This window comes from Trichechus manatus, unplaced genomic scaffold (genome assembly GCF_000243295.1).
Source record: "Trichechus manatus latirostris isolate Lorelei unplaced genomic scaffold, TriManLat1.0 scaffold00077, whole genome shotgun sequence".
In the NCBI taxonomy this organism is placed as follows: domain Eukaryota; kingdom Metazoa; phylum Chordata; class Mammalia; order Sirenia; family Trichechidae; genus Trichechus; species Trichechus manatus.
Genome location: NW_004444013.1, coordinates 1289932 through 1304647, shown reverse-complemented (window position 1 = coordinate 1304647; position 14716 = coordinate 1289932). Strand labels below are relative to the sequence as shown.

Genomic DNA, 14716 nt, shown 5'->3' with positions numbered 1-14716 from the left:
TGTTTGAACGTTAAATTTATTTTTGTTTGCAGTCCAAAATAGTTACCTGAAGTTTGCTGTTTTGTGTGTGGGGGGGGTGTACTTTTATTGTATATTTGTTTTCTAAACTCTTTGGCACAGTTTTCTGGGGGCATTCAGACTGCCATAATATGGAGAGAGCTTTCCTTTTGGGCTGCCAGTTCTGAGCATTTATAACTTTTGGTTTGTCTGGGTTGTGGCTTTTTTTTTGTTTTTGAAGTCTGTATTCTTTATTTGTAACAATTGTATTTTTCTCTTGGTTTCTTGCAATAGTGTTTTGTAGTTTTCTTTGTATAGGTGTTTTACCTCTCTGGTTAGATTTATTCCTAAGTACTTTATCTTCTTGGGCCATTGCTCGGTTTTTACTAAGTGGTTTGTCTTTTGTTGTTGAGTTTAGAATTTATTTTTTAAATCTGAAGAAGCAACAGGTGTTTCCAAAGTTTGGAGGCTGTCCGCAGATGGCCCTTTAGCACATGCACAGGTTATTCCAAAAGTGTGTTTGTAATCAATCCTGATTAGCACAAGATAACTACTGGTCCTTGACCTTGCTGACCATTTGAGTTGTGAAACAATTCCATATACTTTAAATTCTTACTCCTGTGATTTGTGTGTGTGTGTGTATGTTTGTGTTTACCATGCTTTAAGTGAAAGTTTACAATTGAAGTCGGTTTCTCATACAAAAATTTATACACACATTGCTTTGTGACCCTGGTTGCTCTCCCTATACTGTGGCAGCACACTCCTCATTTCCACCGGATTCCCCGTGTCCATTCAACCAGCTCCTGACACTCTCTGCCTTCTCATCTCACCTCCAGACAGGAGCTGCCCATTTAGTCTCATGTATCTGCTTGAGCTAAGAAGCACACTCCTCACGAGTATCACTTTATGTCCTGTAGTCTAGTCTAATCTTTGTCTGAAGAGTTGGCCTAGGGAATGGTTTCAGCTGTGGGCCAGCAGAGTCCTGGGGCAGTGTCTTCTGGTGTCCCTCCAGTCTCAGTCAAACCATTAAGTCTGGTCTTTTTACTAGAATTTGAGTTCTTCTGCACCCCACTTTTCTCCTGCTCCATCAGGAGCTCTCTGTTGTTTTCCCTGTCAGGGCGGACATTGGTGGTAGCTGGGTACCATCTAGTTTTTCTGGTCTCAGGCTGATGAAGTCTTTGGTTTATGTGGCCTTTCTGTCTCTTGGGCTGATATTTTCCTTGTGTCTTTGGTGTTCTTGCTTCTCCTTTACTCCAGGTGGGTTAGGACCCATTGATGCATCTTAGATTATTTTGCCTTTATTCTTTCTTATGAATTTTTAATACGGTATGAGTCCTGAAATGAAACTTGGGGAAATGACATTTGTATTAGGATATTGATATTCTATTTGCAAAACATGATAAATCATACAAATCATACTTTAGGATAAGAAGAAACCAGGAATGATAAAACAGAACTCTTGGGAATTTGGAATAGAAGCTTCTTCTGTGGACTTCTCATTGACTTTTTTTCTTGGTAACAGGCAGAAAGAGCAAAAAACCAAACCCGTTGCTGTCGAATCTATTCTGACTCATAGCGACCCTGTAGGACAGAGTAGAACTGCCCCATAGGGTTTCCAGGGAATGGCTAGTGGATTCAAACTGCTGACCTTTGGTTAACAGCCAAGCTCTTAACCACTGTGCTGCAAGTTAGTAATATAATCATCTCATTTTGGATTTGCTAATTGAAAATCCTGATTCTAATTTTTTTATTATGCTATATGTTATAGAAAGGATATTGTAAATTTTTTTCTATATATGGATATATATTTTATGCGTATGGGTTAGTTGTCTTTGTTGCTTGACTATTTTCCTGAGCCACTGCCAACAGAGAATATGAAGCCCGTTTGGAAAGGTACAGTGAGCGCATTTGGACGTGTAAGAGTACCGGAAGCAGTCAGCTAACACACAAGGAGGCCTGGGAGGAGGAACAGGAAGTTGCTGAACTGTAAGTAATAGAAGCGTTGCTTTCCCCACACCATCTTTGTATTGTTAGGAAAGGAGGAATATTAACTATAAAGCAACATTTGTATTTAAATTTATGGGGTATAGATTGGGATGTATTACATTAGTGTAAATTGATGTTGGGTTCCTTTGCCTAGTGGCACTTTGCTAGTAGCAAAGTGTGGAATATATATTTAGTAATGTGTACACTTATTTTAGGTATTTATAAGGCTTTTGAGTGTTCTTAGTCCATACTTTCACTTTGTAAATCCTCTGAAAGTATGCTTCTAAACAGAGGAATCTGATGTAATCTACAAGTAATATGGAGGCAGCAAGTAAGCAGAAAGCTTGCTTTATTTTATGGTCACTTAAAATTTCTGACAATATTTACAGCAGCTGTCAAAAAAAAAGTTTGATGATGGTTTATCTAAATGGGGAAGTATCTTTTTAAAAACCTATGTATGTTCAAAGTACCTACTTGTCTGGTTATTCTTTAAAATAAAGCACTCAGAATTTGGGTAGCAGGAGCGTGCAAAAGATAAGTAGAAACCAAGGATGATAAAACAGAACTCTCGGGAGTTTGGAATAGAAGCTTTTTCTGTGGACTTCCCACTGACTTTTTCTCTTGGTAACAGATAAGCTGAAAGAACATACAAGTTAGTAATCTAATACTTTTTTTGCTCTTTTGCTGGTATAAGAGAGCACTGGGTTCACTTGAGACCTGGGTTCTAGTAATAGCACCAAAAAAAAAAAAAGTTGCCAAATTGTTTTTCAGAATGATTGAAACATAGTCTGTCAACAGTATATGAGTGCGGCTTTGTACCATTTACTTGCTCATATTGGGTATAATAATTAAAACAATTTTTTATTCTAGTTTAATAAGTGAAAAGTGGTACCTCATTTTACTTTGTAAGGATTCTGGAGTTCAAGCCATGGTTCCAACATGTCAACCCATCCTGATTTATTTTTCTTATCTGTAAAATGAAAATTCTAGATACCTCATAAGGTATTTTGAGAACTAAATGAATGAATGCATATGAAAGCATTTTATTGACTGAAACATTACACAAGTAGAATCAAGCTACAGTCTCCTAACCAATAAATGGGTAAAGGACATGAATAAATAATTCACACCTAAAAAGAAAAACACAGTGCAAACACGGATATGAAAAAGTCCAAACTTACTAGTGATGTGCCTATTATTTTCATTTTAGGGATGAGAAAATTAACCTGCCTAGGTCAATCTGACAAAGCTCTTGCTTTTTCCTATATACCACATGGTCTTTAATCTTTGTATTCCCTAGTGCATTGCATGTATTTGTTAAACAAATGTTTGAATTGACCTGAATTAAATCTCTAGATAGGTTTTTCTGCATTTTCTTAGTAACTAATAACATATTTATTTAGGCTGAAGGAGGAGTTCCCTGCCTGGTATGAGAAACTTGTTCTAGAAATGGTTCATCATAATACAGCCTCCTTAGAGAAGCTAGTAGATAGTGCTTGGTTGGAGATCATGACCAAATATGCTGTGGGAGAAGAATGTGACTTTGAGGTAAGCACCTATTTTTTTTTTTTTAATACGATTTGACTTAATTAACCATATGTTAGGGTTGGAGCTTCCAACATCGATTACAGAATATATTTGAGTGTGTATGTAAAACTGCTGTATTTGAAGTCTGCTTTATTTAATGTATCAAGTACTGTAAAGATCAAATTTTAGAACTATATCGATTATTGGGAATTTTTAATATTGTGATAATTCTTATAGTATGTAGCATTGTACCCTTGTTTTCTCTGTTCAGCTTTTTGATAATTCTGTTATTCTGACTTTTTTGTTTTGTAATTTTTTTCATACTTTTTTTAAATGGCTTTCAGATGTGTTTAATCCAAGTCTGTGGTACCAATAAGCAAAGGAATTCATTTTACTATAATAGTGAGACAGTTGACTTTTTTCCTTTTAATTTTTCAGGCAGCTAGTTAAAGGATAATTATTACTAAAGTGATATTGTTATTGTTAGATGTCCTCGAGTTGATTTTGATTCATAACAACCCTCATGATAGAGTAGAACTGCCCCACAGGGTTTCCTAGGCTGTAATCTTTATGGTAGCAGATCTCCAGGTCTTTCTCCCGAGGACCTGCTGGGTGAGTTTGAATCACCAACCTTTCAGTTAGCAGCCTAGCAAAGCGTTGCACCACCAGGGCTCACTATATAATTCTTTGAAAGCTTAGTATAAGATTCAGGAGGAAGGGAACTAACGTTTGTTACATATCTGTATGTATTGGATATAGTGCTAGTTGCTTTACATAATACCTTGCAGAATCTACACAGAAATCTTGAGGTGGTATGGTAAACAGACTTAGATATTGAATTAGCTTGTTCAGCTTTATATAATGTAAATAAAGACACTTGATTATCTCACATAGTAAGTCTTGGAGGTAGGCAATCCCAAGTTTGGTATAGAGGTTGAATGATTTCGTCAAGGATCTAGACTCTGGTATTCTTAGTGTGTTGAGTTTTGGTCCTTAGGTTTGTCACCTGATGGTTGTGAGGTTTTGAAGTGCTTATTTAAGCAGGCCTCCACGCGTCTGTCATTTTGTTGTACTGTGGTGGCTTGACCGTTGCTAAGATACTGGAAGCTGTGCTGCCGGTATTTCAAATACCAGCAGGATCACCCATGGTGGATAGGTTTTAGGGGAGCTTCCAGACTAAGACAGACTGGGAAGAAGGACTTGACTGCCTACTTCTGAAAAAACTGGCCAGTGAAAACCTTATGAATAGCAGCGGAATTGTCTGACAGCGTGTCAGAAGATGAGCCCCTTAGGTTGGAGGGCACTCAGAATACAACTGGGAAAGAGCTGCCTGCTCAAAGGTGAGTCAACCTTAATGATATGGATAGAGTCAGGCTTTCGGGACCTTCGTTTGCTGTTGTGGCCTGACTCAAAATGAGAGGAAACAGCTGCAAACATCCATTAATAATTGGAACGTGGAATGTGAAAAGTATGAATCTGGGAAAATTGGAAGTTGTCAAAAATGAAATTGACTGGATGAAGATCCATACGCTAGGCATTGGTGAGCTGAAATGGACTGATATTGGCCATTTTCAATCAGACAATCACATGGTCTGCTCTGCCAGGAATGACATTGAAGAGGAATGGCGTCACATCCATCTTCAGAAAGAACATTTCAAGGTCTGTGCTGTCAGTGATAGGGTAATATCCATGTGCCTACAAGGAAGACCAGTTAGTATGACTGTTATTCAAATTTATGCACCAACCACTAGTGCCAAAGATAAGGAAATTGAAGATTTTTACCATCTTCTGCAGTCTGAAATTGACTGAATGTGCAATCAAGATAACATTGATACTTACTGGTGATTGGAATGTGAAAGTTGGAAATGAGGAGGGATCAGTAATTGAAAATATAGCCTTGGTGATAGAAATGGTGCTGGAGATTGAATGATAGAATTTTGCAAGACCAATGATTTCTTCATTGCAAATACCTTTTTTTCAGCAACATAAATGGCGGCTATACACGTGGACCTCACTGGATAGAAAACACAGGAATCATATCGACTACATCTGTGGAAAGAGACAATGGAAAAGCTCAATATCATAAGTCAGAACAAGGCCAGGGGCTGGCTGTTGAACAGATCATCATTGCGTATATGCAAGTTCAAGTAAAGCCGAAGAAAATTAAAACAAGTCCAGGAGAGCCAAAATACAACCTTGAGTATATCCACTTGAATTTATAAACCATCTCAAGAATAGATTTGACACATTTAGTAACAAGACCAGATGAGTTGTGGGATTACATCAAAGACATCATATCTGAAGAAGGCAAAATATCATTAAAAAGGCAGGAAAGGAAGAAAAGACCAAAATGGGTGTCAGAAGAGACTCTGAATGTTGCTCTTGAACATTGAGTAGCTAAAGAGTTTGGAAGAAATGGTAAAGTAAAATAGCTGAACAGAAAATTTCAAAGGGCGGGTCAAGAAGGCAAAGTATTATAATGATATGTGCAAAGACCTGGAGATAGAAAACCAGAAGGGAAGAACATGGTTGGCGTTTCCTAAGCTGCAGAAACTGAAGAAAACATTAAAGCCTCGAGTTGCAATTTTGAAGGATTCTCTGGGCAAAATATTGAACAACGCAGGAAGCATCAAAAGAAGATAGAAGGAATACACAGAGTCGCTATACCAAAAAGAATTGGTCGACGTTCAGCCATTTCAGGAGGCAGTATATGATCAAGAACTGATGGTACTGAAGGAAGAAGTCCAAGCTGCACTGAAGGTACTGGCGAAAAACAAGGATCCAGGAATTGACAGTAACAATTGAGATGTATCAACAAATGGAGGTAGTGGTGGAGGTGCTCCCTCGTCTATGCCAAGAAACTTGTAAGACAGCTATGTGGCCAGCCGACTGGAAGAGATCTGTATTTGTCCCTATTCCAAAGAAAGGTGATTCAACAGTGTGGAAATTATCAAACAATATCATTAATACCACACATAAGTAAAATTTTCTCAAAATTGAAAAACGGTTGTGGCAGTACATTGACAAGGAATTGCCAGAAATTCAAGCTGGATTCAGAAGAGGACGTGGAACGAGATGTCATTGCTGATGTCAGCTGGATCTTGGCTGAAAGCAGAGAATACCAGAAAGATGTTTACCTGTGTTTTATTGACTACGCAGTCATTTGACTGTGTGAATCATAATAAATCATAGATAATATCCCAAATAATGGAATTTCCAGAACAGTTGTGCTGATGCAGAATCTGTACACAGACCAAGAGGCAGTTGTTTGAACAGAACAAGGGGATACTGCATGATTTAAAATCAGGAAAGGTGTACGTCAGGGTTACATCCTTTCACCATACTTATTCAGTCTGTCTGCTGAGCAGATAATCTGAGAAGCTGGACTGTATGAAGAAGAATACAGCATCAGGATTAGAGGAAGATCATTTATATCCTGCGATATGCAGATGACACAGTGTTGCTTGCTGAAAGTGAACAGGACTTGAAGCACTTATTGATGAAGACCAAAGACTACAGCCTTCGGTATGGATTACACCTCAATGTAAAGAAAACAAAAATCCTCACAACTGGGAGGCGGGGCCAAGATGGCGGAGTAAGTCAAACGCTTCCTGTGGTCCTTTTTACAACAAAGACCAAAAAACACAAGTGAATTGATTATATATGACTAGGAGAACTGAACATCAAAGGCAAAGTTGAGGAATCGGACTGAATGGGGGGTGGAGGGAGAGACAGTTGGAAAGCAGCGAGGAGTTGCCAGACCTGATCCAGCGGGAGCTGGCACCCTTCATGCCGGATTGGCTGGTGTGCTTGGTGAGGAGAGCATTGGCGCTAGGGAGGCGTTTTCCACATTGGGAAAGACCGAGTGATAGAGAGTCTGCTTGGGCCTCCAGAAGCAGTGAAAAGTGGCGCTCAGTCAGCAAAAGATAAGTATGTGCGTCTGACCTATCACACAGATCAAAAAAACACCCCCTTTGGGAGAAACCTCTTCCCAATTTACCTGCCCCCTCCTCGCTCTGCACTGGGTCCCGGGCCACTTCAGTGATTGCCGAGTACCCTGGGCAGGAAGTAGGACCCTTCATGTTCCCTGAGCCATTCTCTAGGCCATGGAGAGGGAATAAATTAACAAACAGGAAAAAATAATGTGCCAACTGCCCTAAGCCAGGAACTCAGGGTAGGCATAGCTCCTTTACCTAGGCACAGGCATAAGGGGTCCACAGACTTTGAAAGCCTTTCACCGCTGCATAGACCTGTGTGGGTGCATTTCTACAGCATAGGCCTCATTACCACAGTATAACAGGGTATATACCTGAAGCCTAACTTCAACTGTATCAGCTATATGGTCAAGTGGCAGGTTCGTGACATTTGATACTGCTCTGCCCATTAAGCAGGGCCCTCACCTACCCACATTAGGGGCCTAAGGACTGGTGGCTCCACCCGTGCCACATAGCTACCCGCGACAGGAATCCAAGAATAAGTGGTGCCTCTCAGTCCTTAGAGCCAACAGCATCGGGTGCCCATAGTCTGGCTGTAAAACCCACCCACTTACGCGCTGTAGGGAATAGGGACACGCTTTCCTCCCCCACACTCGGGTAGCCGTCGACCCTCTGCCTTGCTCAGCGTGTGACCCCCTACTGTAGCCAGATACCTGTACTTAACACCAGTCACACCTGTCTGTCTAGGACTGTAGGAGAGAGCCTGCACCACACTCTTGGTGATCAACTACCTGGACACCTGAGCTAAATCCATACAAGAAAAGTAAATAGACTTCTGGGTTCACATACCTAGTAACAGATCTAACCACCTGGTAACAGGTCGTTAGAGCTTCAAAGGTGCCAGTAATTAAACTAGCTCACATGACCAACCTATCTGGGCATATGAAAACAAAACAAGAAGCTAGGACACAGTACGCAAATGTAAAATAAATAAATATAATAACTTATTGATGATTAAGAGACAACAGTCAATATCAAATCACATTAAGAGGCAGACCATGATGGCTTCAGCAAGCTCCCAAAAACAAACAATCCAGAAATCTTCCCGAGGAAGAGAACTCCTTGGAATTACTGAAGGTAGAATACAAAAGATCAGTATACGGAACTCTTCAAGAGATTAGGAAGGAGATCATGCAAAATGCAGAACAAGCCAAGGAACACACAGACAAAGCAACAGAGGAACTTAAGAAGATTAAAGAAGAACATGATGACAAATTTAACAGGCTATAAGAATCCATAGAGAGACAGCAAACAGAAATCCAGAAGATTAACAATAAAATTTCAGAATTAGACATCTCAATAGAAAGTCATAGGAGCAAAATTGAGGCAATGGAAGTCAAAATTAGTGAGATTGAAGATAAAGCACTTGACACCAACTTATTTGAGGAAAAATAAAAAAAGAAAATTAAGAAGAAATCCTAGGAATTACGTGGGACTCTTTGTCAAGAGGAGTAACCTATGAGGGATTGGAGTACCAGAACGGGGGAATAACAGAAAATACAGAGAGAACTATTGAAGATTTGTTGACAGAAAACTTCCCTGATATCATGAAAGATGAGAAGACATCTATCCAAGATGCGCATCAAACCCCATACAAGGAAGAACCCAAAAGAAAGTCACCAAGACGTTATAATCAAACTTGCCAAAACCAAAGATAAAGAGAGAATTTTAAGAGCAGCTAGGGATAAATGAAAAGTCATCTACAAAGGAGAGTCAATAAGACTAAGCTCGGACTACTCAGCAGAAACCATGCAGGCAAGAAGGCAGTGGGATGACATATATAAAGCCTTGAAGGAAAAACATTGCCAGCCAAGAGTTATATCTCCAGCAAAACTGTCTCTCAAATATGATGGTGAAATTAGGGCATTTCCAGATAAACAGAAGATTAGGGAATTTGCAAAAACCAAACCAAAATTACAAGAAACACTAAAGGGATTCCTCTGGTTAGAAAATCAATAACGTCGGATAACAACCCAAGACTGGAACACAGGACAGAGCAACCAGCTACCAACTCAGATAGGGAAGTCACAAAAATAAAGCTAAAACACTGAAAATACGGAAACAGAGACATCAATATGTAAAAGATGACACCATTAAAACAAAAAAGAGGACTGAAAAATGTAGTCAGAGATCTTTCATATGGAGAGGAAGTCAAGGCGATATGAAGAAGTAAAAGATTAGTTTAAACTTAGAAAAATAGGGGTAAATATTGAGGTAACCACAAAGGAAACTAACAATCCTACGCATCAAAATACAAACTAGAGAAACATAAAGACTCAGCAAATACAAAATCAACAATGCAAAAAATGAAAATACGTAAAGAATAATGGCTCAGCACAGAAAGTAAATGGAACAAAGAAACTGTCAACAACACACACAAAAAGGTATCAGAATGACAGCACTGAATTCATACTTGTTAATAATTACACTGAATGTAAATGGACTAAATGTACCAATAAAGAGACAGGGAGTAGCAGAATGGATAAAGATGCACGATGTGTCTATATGCTGCCTACAAGAAACACACCTTATACTTAAAGACACAAACTAAAACTCAAACGATTGAAGAAAATATATCAAGCAAACAAAAATCAGAAAAGAGTAGGAGTACTGTGGGGACCATGCTCTTGGGGAACATTTAGCTCAATTGGCATAACACTGTTTATAAAGACAATGTTCTACATTCTACCTTGGTGAGTAGCGTCTGGGGTCTTAACAGGCTGTGAGCAGCCATCTAAGATACTCCATCAGTCTCACCCTTCGGGAGCAAGGGAGAAGGAAGAGAACAAGATACAAGGAAAAGATAAATCCAAAGGACTAACAGACCACAGCTACCAAAGCCTCCACCAGATTGAGTCCAGCTAGATGGTGCCCGGCTACCACCACTGACTGCTGTGACTGGGATCACAACAGAGGGTCCTGGACAGAGCTGGAGAAGGACGTAGAACAAAATTTGATCTCACAAAAAAAAAAAGACCAGATTTATTGGCCTGAGAGACTGGAGAAACCCCGAGAGGATGGCTGCCGGACACCGTTTTAGCTCAGTGGTGAAATCACTCCCGAGGCTTACCGTGCAGCCGGAGATTGGACAGCTCCCGTTCAGCTGGGGATTGGACAGTGCTGTAAAACAAAAACGGGACTAATGAGGTACAGCAGTCCAGGACAAAGACTAGAAGACAGGAGGAGACAAGAAAGCTGGTGATAGGGAACCTAAGTCTGAGAAGAGACAGTGCTGACATGTCATGAGTTGTTAACCACTGTCACAGGGTAATATGTGTACTAACTGTTTAATGAGACACTGTTCTGTAAATCTTCATCTAAGGTACCAAAAAAAGAAAGAAATTGAGATCAAATTGATAACAGCAACTCAGAAAGTTTGATGGGAAGCCTGGGGGGCAATGAGTTGAAGATAATGGTTGTGGAATAATTTGGAAAAGGATAGTGAGAATAGCAGCACAACTGGAAGAATGTAATAGATGTCACTGAATTGTACATGTAGAAACTTTTCAAATGGTATAACTTTGGCTATGTATATTTTCACACACACAAAAAAGGGTCCTCCAAGGTCGAGAAGGAAGAGTATTGACATGTCATGGGGTTGTTAACTAATGTCATAAATAAGTGTACCATTTAATGAGAAACTATTTGTTCTGTAAAGCTTCATCTAAAGTACAGTAAAAAAAAAAAAATGAAAAAAAAAGAGCAGGAGTAGCAATATTAATCTCTGACAAAATAGACTTTAAAATCTATCACAAAGGATAAGGGAGGACACTACATAATAATTAAAGGATCAATACACCAGGAGGCCATAACCATAATAAATATTTATGTACCCAGCAACAGGTCTCCAGAATACATAAAACAAACTCTAATAACAGCACTGAAAAGAGAAATAGACAGCTCCACAATAATAGTAGGAGACTTTAACACACTACTTTTGATGAAGGACAGAACATCCAGAATGAAGCTCAGTAAAGACATGGAAGATCTAAATGCTACAGTCAGCCAACTTGATCTCATAGACATGTACTGAACACTCCACCCAACATCATCCAAGTTTACTGTCTTTTCCAGCGCACATGGAACATTATCCAGAATAGGCCACATATTAGGCCATAAAGGAAGCCTTAACAGAATTCACAGCATCGAAATACTAGAAACCATCTTTTCTAACTGTAAAGCCATAAAGGTAGAATTCAGTAACAGAAAAAGCAAGGAAAACAAATCAAACACATGGAAACTGAACAACACCTTGCTCAAAATCTCCTCGGTGATAGAAGAAATTAAGGATAGAATAATGAAATTTATAGAATCAAATGAGAATGAAAACATCCTATGAGAACCTTTGGGACACAGCAGAAGCCGTGCTTAGAGGTTAATTTATAGCAATAAATGCACACATCCAAAAAGAAGAAAGGGCCAAAATCAAAACATTAACTCTACAACTGGAATAAATAGAGAACAGCAAAAGAAGCCCTCGGGCACCAGAAGAAAGCAAATAATAAAAATTAGAGCAGAATTAAATGAAATAGAAAACAATTGAAAGAGTTAACCAGACCAGAAGCTGGTTCTTTGAAAAGATCAATAAAATCGATAAACCATTGGCCAAACTCACAGAGGAAAAACAGTAGAGAAAGCAAATAACCCAAATAAGAAATGAGATGGGTGATATCAGAACAGACCCAACTGAAAAGGATCATAACAGAATACTATGAAAAATTGTACTCTAACAAATTTGAAAACCTAGAGGTAAAGGGCAAACTTCTAGAAACACACTACCTACCTAAACTAACACAGAGGTAGAACAACTAAATAAACCTATAATAGAAGAGATTGAAAGGGTAATTAAAAAACTCCCAATAAAAAAAGAAACCATGATCCTGATGATTTTATTGGAGAATTCGACCAAACTTTCAGAGAAGACTTTAACACTATTACTACTAAAGGTATTTCAGAGCATAGAAAAGGATGGAATACTCCCAAACTTCTTTCTGTGAAGTCAGCATAACCCTGATACCAAAACCAGGTAAAGACAGCACAAAAAAAGAAAATTACAGACCAATATCCTTCATGAACATAGACGCAAAAATTCTCAATAAAATTCTAGCCAATAGAATTCAACAACATATCAAAAAAATAGTTCACCATGACCAAGTGGGATTCATACCAGGTATATACAGGAGTGTTCAACATTAGGAAAACAATCAGTGTAATCCATCACATAAATAAAAAACAAGAACCACATGATCTTAATTGATGCAGAAAAGGCATTCGTCAGAGTCTGGTACATTCATGATAAAAACTCACAGCAAAATAGGAATAGAAAGGAAATTCCTCAACATAATGAAGGGCATTTATACAAAGTCAACAACCAACATCATCCTAAATGGAGCGAGTCTGAAAGCATTCCCCTTTAGAACAGGAACCAGACAAGGATGCCTGGAGGTCCTAGCCAGAGCAATTAGGCTAGAAGAAGAAAGAAAGGGCATCCATATTGGTAAGGAAGAAGTCAAAATATCTCCATTTGCAGATGATATGATCTTATACACAGAAAACCCCAAAGAATCCACAAGAAAACTATTACAACTAATAGAAGAAAAAAAAGCACAGTTAAAAAAAAATCTCCTCACAAGTGGATCAATAAGCAACATCATGATAAACAGAAAATAAATTGAAGTTGTTAAGGGGATTTCATTTTACTTGGATCCATGGTCAGTGCCCATGGAAACAGCAGTTGAAAAATCAGATGGTATATTGCATTGGGTACATCTGCTGTTAAAGACCTCTTTAAAGTGTTGAAAAGCATAGATGTCACTTTGAGGAGTAAGGTTTGCCTGACCCAAGCCATAATATTTTCAGTCACCTTGTACACATGCGAACGCGCACAAAGAATAAGGAATACTGAAGAAAAATTGATGCCTTCGAATTGTGGTATTGGCGAAGAATATTGAATATACCATCTACTGCCAGATGAACAAATAATTCTATCTTGGAAATAGTTCAGCCAGAGTGCTCCTTAGAAGCAAAGATGGTGAGACTTCGTCTCATGTACTTTGAATATGTTTTCAGGAGGGACCAGTCCCTGGGGAAGAACATCTTGTTTAGTAAGGTGGTAGCGGAAAAGAGGAAGACCCTTGATGAGCTGGTTTGACACAGTGACTGCAACAGTGGGCTCAAACATAGCAACTATTGTGAGGATGGCACAGGACTGGACAGTGTTTCGTTCTGTTATGCATAGGGTTGCTGTGAGTTGGAACTGACTCGGCACCTAGCAACAACAATAACAATTTAAGCAGGGCAAGAAAATCTATCAGAAGCATCTCTTTCCCCCCATCCACACCACAAACCTTTACTCCCATATGTTATTGGCTAGACCTTGATTTACATAGCCAGCCACCCTTAGCTGCAGGGTGGCTGAGAAAGTGAGCATCTGACTTTTTTAAGCCCCAAAAGAGGCAATCTGGCAAGGGAGAAGAGGGAGGGCAATGGCTTCGATAGTCCACCAACAGTATGTTCCAGTAAACGGCAGACCAGAATTCAAACTCTTGTTGTAGAGTCCCTCTTCTTGCAGTAATTCACTCTGACTCTCTTTGTCTCCCAGATACTTCTTTTTTATTTGTAATATCTGTGGAATGATCCCTAGGTTTTAATCACAAGCTTGATAGCAGTATCCTGACAGGAAACAGATGGCATACTTATGGTGTAATTGAATTGAGTTTAATAAGAGGACTATTGACAGCTGACAGCAATCTGATCAAGGTCAAGGAAAACTAACAGGAAAGGTTAAGTTCCCCAGGGCCATCAACACTAGGGAAATACACCACTTCTAAACCCCAAGGGAACAAGGGTAGGGAGTGGATACTGAAACCATGATAGAGTAGCTGTGGTTGTAGAAAAGTACTTTGATAGCGAGATATAACCAATCTGTTAAGCAGTCAGGGGAATAAATTCCCAAGACTCATCCTCTTCTTCCACCTGATTTTCTGCTGACATTTCCTGTGGGCTGAAACCAACCAGAATCTAGAGCGCAAGGGAGCCCTTTGATGTAGTTTATTAAAGTCTTCCTGCTTAAGCATAGATCAAGAAGAAGAAAAGAGATGGATGTAAAGTGGCAAAAGGAAAATGTTTTGCACACGTCTGTAACAACAACATGTATATACCACAATTTGTTTATTCATTCATAGTTGATGGACATGTGGATTGGTTTGACT

General features: G+C 39.1%; 1 protein-coding gene across 2 annotated transcripts in view; it reads left to right on the top strand.

The window, feature by feature from the left end:
* Window positions 1–14716, top strand: part of BAZ1B (bromodomain adjacent to zinc finger domain 1B) — a 99300-nt gene that overhangs the window by 11650 nt on the left and 72934 nt on the right. For both annotated transcript variants that reach the window (XM_004380749.2, XM_023735277.1), the window contains exons 2-3: window positions 1867–1983; window positions 3387–3531. In XM_004380749.2, the coding sequence (XP_004380806.1) occupies window positions 1867–1983; window positions 3387–3531 (262 nt within the window). The remainder of the gene's footprint in view (window positions 1–1866; window positions 1984–3386; window positions 3532–14716) is intronic.